General features: G+C 47.0%; 1 protein-coding gene across 5 annotated transcripts in view; it reads left to right on the forward strand.

Moving 5' to 3' along the window:
- LOC136580641 (class I histocompatibility antigen, F10 alpha chain-like) overlaps positions 1–2,861 on the forward strand; it is a 64,084-nt gene extending 61,223 nt beyond the window's left edge. For all 5 annotated transcript variants that reach the window (XM_066581364.1, XM_066581367.1, XM_066581369.1 and 2 more), the window contains exon 7: positions 2,311–2,861. In XM_066581364.1, coding sequence (XP_066437461.1) covers positions 2,311–2,459 — 149 coding nt within the window. In that variant the 3' untranslated portion in view covers positions 2,460–2,861. The remainder of the gene's footprint in view (positions 1–2,310) is intronic.
- Positions 2,862–6,000: the final 3,139 nt, after the last annotated feature.

Here is a 6,000-nt window from a genome sequence, read left to right on the forward strand (position 1 = left end):
GTGTGCCCCTAAAGGACCCTCAAAGCACACATATACCTCTCCCTTAGCCTTATCGTCCAGCCGAACTGCGTTCCCGTACTTTTATGTCTGAAGGCGACTGTTACACCAGACGTCGCCTACGCTGTACTGACCTGCTGACTCTCCATTACTGTTCCTCCACCATTACCTGAACTGCCCCCCCTGCTAGCCAAGCCGCAACTGGTGACGGACCAATCCGGCCTCTTGACACTAAACCCCTCTCACACCTAACCAAAATCTCCCGCACATTACTCAATAACAGACTTAAATCAGCCTCACTGTTCTCCCCCCTTCCTCTATCACATACCTCCAACCCTCCCACATTACTACCCCCATGCATCACATTTCTATCATCCTCGGTAAATGACAAATAAGATTAAACATTTTGCTCACCCGGCCGCGTGGGCGCTGTGTCACCACCAGCCGTACTGCGCGGATCCTGTTGATTCTCCATCCTCCTGTCCACCATGGAGTCCTCGAGCTGGTAACGGAACGAGCTGCTCGCCGAAGTTCCCTGTCCTGTCGCGATGTACCCCAAGCCAAACTGATGCTCATCCTGTTGCGGCACCAGCACCGCCGACCTAACATAGCTCCTCATTGGACCTCCTTCTGCAATGTCACCCGACCTGCTCCTATCCCGGGTGCGCTCGGCTGAGCACACCATGGCCCTAGGCGGATTTTCCTGCCAATGACCTGCGTCCATACCTGGCCCTGCTCCCCTTGAGCCGACCGTGTTGCTCCTGCTCTTTTCCTTAGATGGCCCCGCACGTGCCTCTCGCTGCCTGGCTGGCTCCTGGACCGGTACATCATCCAGTAAACCAGCGGTTTCTTCTCCACTGTCTCTGTATACTGGCTCCGCTAGCCCCGCCCCCCGGGGAGAGCGGGACCTGTGAGAAGCCGTTAGCCCAGGCCGGCGTGCCGGATTCCTCCTGGCCGGTTTATCTCTGCTCCCCCTGGCTCTGGGAACAGGACGACCGCCCAAAGGGTCCCCGGAGGGGCTCCTAAGCCTGCGCCTGGACTGTGGCTCCGCCTTCTCAGCTATGAGCCTTGCTGGAGGACGGGCCCTGCGCACGCGCCGCGCTCTGTCACCTGCCTCAGGTGTCACCGCTGCTCCCAACACTGCCGTTGGTCCTGACCCCGCCGCTGGAGCCCCGATCAGCATGCCGGCTACCTCCTGCTGTAGCCACCCCGGCGGGTGACGCTCCGCCGCTGTCCGCAGCTGCTCCAGCACTTCCTCCATTGATGCCATCGGTAAGTCTGCTGTCCCTCACCTCACACCCGCACCACTGCTTGTCACACCGCGCTGCTCAGCGTCCGCTACACTGCCTGCTGCTGCTATACTCCTAGTTTTTCACTGAACTGTTCTCAGGTCTGCACTCAGCTTTCCACAGTTCTAAAATGGTGCTCCCGCCCAAACTCCCCTTTTTATGAACTAAATAACCCCTCCCCTTACTTAAACCCCGACCAATCAGCTCAAATGTAAATAACCCACTCACCCTTCACCCCCACTTCTTTCTTGTTTACATTCCCAGCCTGTTAACTCTATCCTGCCTATTCCACTCCCTAACAACCCTGTCATGCAGGGCCTTCTCTCATGGGCCCTTACAGGGCCCGATCCGGCCCCGTGCTTTTATCAGTGTTACACCTCATTTGCCACTTTTCTGCCCCAACTTATACAGATCCATCTGTAACCGCGTTCTGTTCTCTAGCATTACTTTACATAGTTTTGTATAATTGCATTCTAGCATTATGTGCAATCCCTCAATACACTTTCAGTGTCTGGCTTGTGGAAACCATAATTACTGTATGATGAAAAGTCATGTGACTTGGTTGTAATCCCTCACTGCCTTCAAGATCTCTGCTGATGATCAGTGAATGGATCAGTCTGCAGGTTCATTCTATCACATCGATGGTATAAAAGAAGGCAGCATACAGTATAATAAGCTAAGCAAATTTATCAGTCAGCCATAAGCAGGATGAGAATTATTCATGTAAATAATCACTGTTGCTATTCAAGAATGGCAAGCAGAGATAGTAAGTTTTGTGCAGAGTTCAAAACTAATGACCGTCAATAGAAGCTTCTTACATGTTTCTGCATGTATAAAAAAACATGGCTGCTTTCTTCCAGAAACAGGGCCACTCTTGTCCATATATATGTGTGGTGTATTGCAGCTCAGCCCCATTTACTCAAGTACTGAAACAGCGGACACGGACGGGGCGGCTCTGTTACTGGAAGCAGGCAGCCATGTTTTTCTGGAACAATCTCAGTAAATACATCGTTTGTCATTCTAGATCATGCGATGCGAGAAGTTGCTGAATTTCCCAGTAACAGAAGCCACGTTCAGTCTATTCTTTTGCCTGCTGCCGTGACGGAATCCCGGAACGCAGATGTGAACACTGACTTATCTTTGGGAATTTTATCAGTCAGAGAAACTAAATAATCTAGTAGATCTGATACCGTTAAGGCTATTTGTAAACGGACCAATAAAAGTTGCACCCGATATTCTCAGGCACAATGTGCAGCGGCGGTCAGCACACAGACGTTTTATCCGTGTGCAGGAGACCGCACATTGATGTTCAGATGAGAATAGTACATGTCAGACATATATATCATCCATGTGCAAGTAGCTGGAATGGATGACAAAAGGAGATGATATTAGAGCAAGCTTTCAAAACTACCTTAGTTTCTTCATAAGGCTGATAATGGGAAATATCTGAAGAAGTGTGTATATGTGTATATCCCATTATCAGCCTTAGGGCGCCCACCCACTGGCGATTTTTTTCCCTGCGAAATTCGCAGCATTTTTTTCTCTGCAGTGGTCTATGGGACTTGTAATGTTAAAATCGCGATCGCGCAAAATCGCAATTTACCGCGAAATCGCGATTTTGCGCGATCGCGATTTTAACATTACAAGTCCCATAGACCCCAGTGGGTGGGCGCCCTTATAAGGGTGCATTCACACGAACGTATATCGGCTCGGTTTTCACGCCGAGCCGATATACGTCCTCCTCGTGTGCAGGGGGGGGCTGGAAGAGCCCAGGACCAGGAACTGAGCTCCCGCCCCCTCTCTGCCTCCTCTCCGCCCCTCTGCACTATTTGCAATGAGAGGAGGCGGAACGGGGCGGGGCTAAAGTCCGGGAATTAGCCCCGCCCCCGCCCCGCCTCTCCCCATTGCAAATAGTGCAGAGGGGCGGAGAGGAGGCAGAGAGGGGGCGGGAGCCTCAGTTCCTGGCTCTGGCTCTTCTATCCTCCCCCCCCTGCACCCGAGGACAACGTATATCGGCTCGGCCTGAAAACCGAGCCGATATACGTTCGTGTGAACGCACCCTCATATGTATACTCAAATGAGCACAGACAATAATAGGATTTAAGTCAAATTAATCCCACCTGTCTGAGCCCTTTTATGTGTATTTATCAGTGTGTGTTTTCTTGTGGTTTTTTTGTGCATGCGGTTTGCTATAGATGCTGGAGGAGCCCAGGATCGCACGCCAGTGTGGCACACTGTTAATACAGGACGATCCATAACTTTGTCAGTGTGGGTTTGCACTCCTGTATGGTGTGGCACACTTATCCCTGGTATCAGTTCGTATTGTGCAGATTAGGTTTGTCAGCAGTCACCCCTCCCCCACCTTGGGTTGAGTTGAGTGGCTGCTCATCGGTCTTGCCGCATGCTACATGGTGACCGAGGCTTCCGTGCAGTATATATCTTGTATCTGGCTTCTTTTTCGGTGAGTTATCTTTGTACATTTTTTTTTCTCACCCCTGATTTTTATATTATAGTGTGTATATATAATAAGATATATACCATGTTTCCCTGAAAATAAGATCCTGCCTTATATTAATTTTTTGCCCCAAAAGAGGTGCTAGGTCTTGCAGAGATCTTATTGTCTTTATCTAGCAGGCTCATCCAGGTCCCTCCCACTGCTCTCCAGAGCTCCATCGCGGTTCCAGCAGTCCTCGGCCGCCCACAGAAGATCACTTCCTTGTTACTGGATTCATAAATCCCACCTCCACAAAGCAATGTCTCTGAATGGTTCTTCGAATGCTGCTCAGCAATTCAATGCAGCGCTTGATGAACCAATGCGATGGCTATGATGGGTTTCTCAAGTGCTGCATTGATTGGCTGAGCAGCGCTCGAAGAACCAATCACAGCCATCGCGTTGTGCAGGTGGGATTTATGAATCCCATAACCAGGGATGTGATACCTTTTAAGTACATTTTTCTTCTTAATTTGATTGTGTTTGCAATGTGCACATCAGGTCTGTCTAGTACATACTTGTACATACTCATTTTAGCATCATATTTTAATAGCCCCTTAGTGACCACCCCATAGTGTTTTTACACTCTGGCTTTAAACCCCAGAGCTGTAAAAACATGCTTCCTCTGGAGATTAAAGCCCTGCAGGCTGTGGCTGTGGATGCAGGCTGTGGATGCTGACTGTTACCAAAGGTAGCGGACAACCTGGAGCTGTTATGGGGTGCTGTGCGAAGCCTGGAGCAGTGACCGAGGGCCGTGGTGAGCAATCTCAGGTCACTGTTATCCAGTGGATAATGGCAATCACGTAAAATGTAAAAGACAGTTGAAGTTTGATGCTCCTTTCAGTTTGGGCCCCATTGTGCATACAGACGTAGGATTAGGGCCACAATGGGAATGTTTCTGAAAACAGGCCATCTGTTTCGGGGTAAAAGTCTTCATTCCTATGTGTGCTGTACAAAAAAAAGTTTTTAAAATGACACAATTGCCAAAAAATAAAAATTGTAATTGTTTCCTTCTGCTTTGCTTAGATACATTCAAAAACTGTGGAGTCAGAATACACAGGACACCCCTAGATTTATTCATTAGGGAGTCTAGTTTTCAAAATTCGGTCTTTTTTGGGGGGGGGTCTTCATCGTTTTGCACACTTGTAGAGCTCAAGGGCTTTACAAGTGTGCAATGGGGCCTAAAATGCCTTCAATCAAAATGTTTATTCTGAAAGCTAGCGGCTGCTCCTTTCAGTTTCAGCCCCATTGTGCATACAGACATAGGATTAGGGCCACAAATGAGTGCAAATCCTCATTTTCATGTGCACTATAGAAAAAATGCAATTTGGAGGAGAAAAAAATAAAATTCCATATTTTTTTCAAATATGTCATTTTAAAGGTACTTTAACAACTGAAAAGAAAATACTTCTGACCCCCTTCATTGAATACATTAAGATGTGTATTGTTTAACATGGGGTCATTTAGGGGGGTATCTATCATTCTGACACCTATGAGCCTTTGCAATCTTGGCTTGGTGCAAGAAAACAAAAGTGTTCGTCAAAATGTTGATAATGTTAAGTTTGTACGTCTCCTAAATTGTTTAAAAAATAGTTTTTCAAATGTGCCTCCAGAATATAAACAGATGGAAATGTATATCTCATCAAAAATGTATACAGTATGTTTTCACATATTTGAGATATTGCAGTTGAAAATGTGAAAAAATAAAGAAAATTCAAAATGTTCCCAATTGTGGCACTTTTAATAAATAAACACAAATTCTATCGGTCTCATTGTACCACTGAAATGAAGTACAATATGTGGCGAAAAAAACATTTGTCAAAATCACTTGGATAAAACCTTTACAGAGTTATTCTATGTTAAAGTGACATATGTCAGATTTCCAAAATTTGGCCTGGTCATTAAGGCACAAACTGGCTTGGTCACTAAGGGGATAGTATTCAAATAAGTAGTACCCAATAGTTTGAATATGCCACTTGTACTTGTGTTGTGCATATCACATACTTTTTTCTTTGCTAGACTAGTCTGTTTTGAGGAGAGGCGAAAGCATTACATACTCTTCTTCCCTCTCTTTCCTTACATCATCTAACTCCACCCTTTGGAAACTGGCTAGCTGCTTGGGTGTCTCTCTTACAGTCAAATAGTACAAAACAGTACTGCTACGTGTTCTGCTGGAATCTGTAGTGCTAAGGTTCCTAGCAGCACAGCTCCACAGGTGGTTGA

This window comes from Eleutherodactylus coqui, chromosome 10 (genome assembly GCF_035609145.1).
Source record: "Eleutherodactylus coqui strain aEleCoq1 chromosome 10, aEleCoq1.hap1, whole genome shotgun sequence".
Lineage (NCBI taxonomy): Eukaryota > Metazoa > Chordata > Amphibia > Anura > Eleutherodactylidae > Eleutherodactylus > Eleutherodactylus coqui.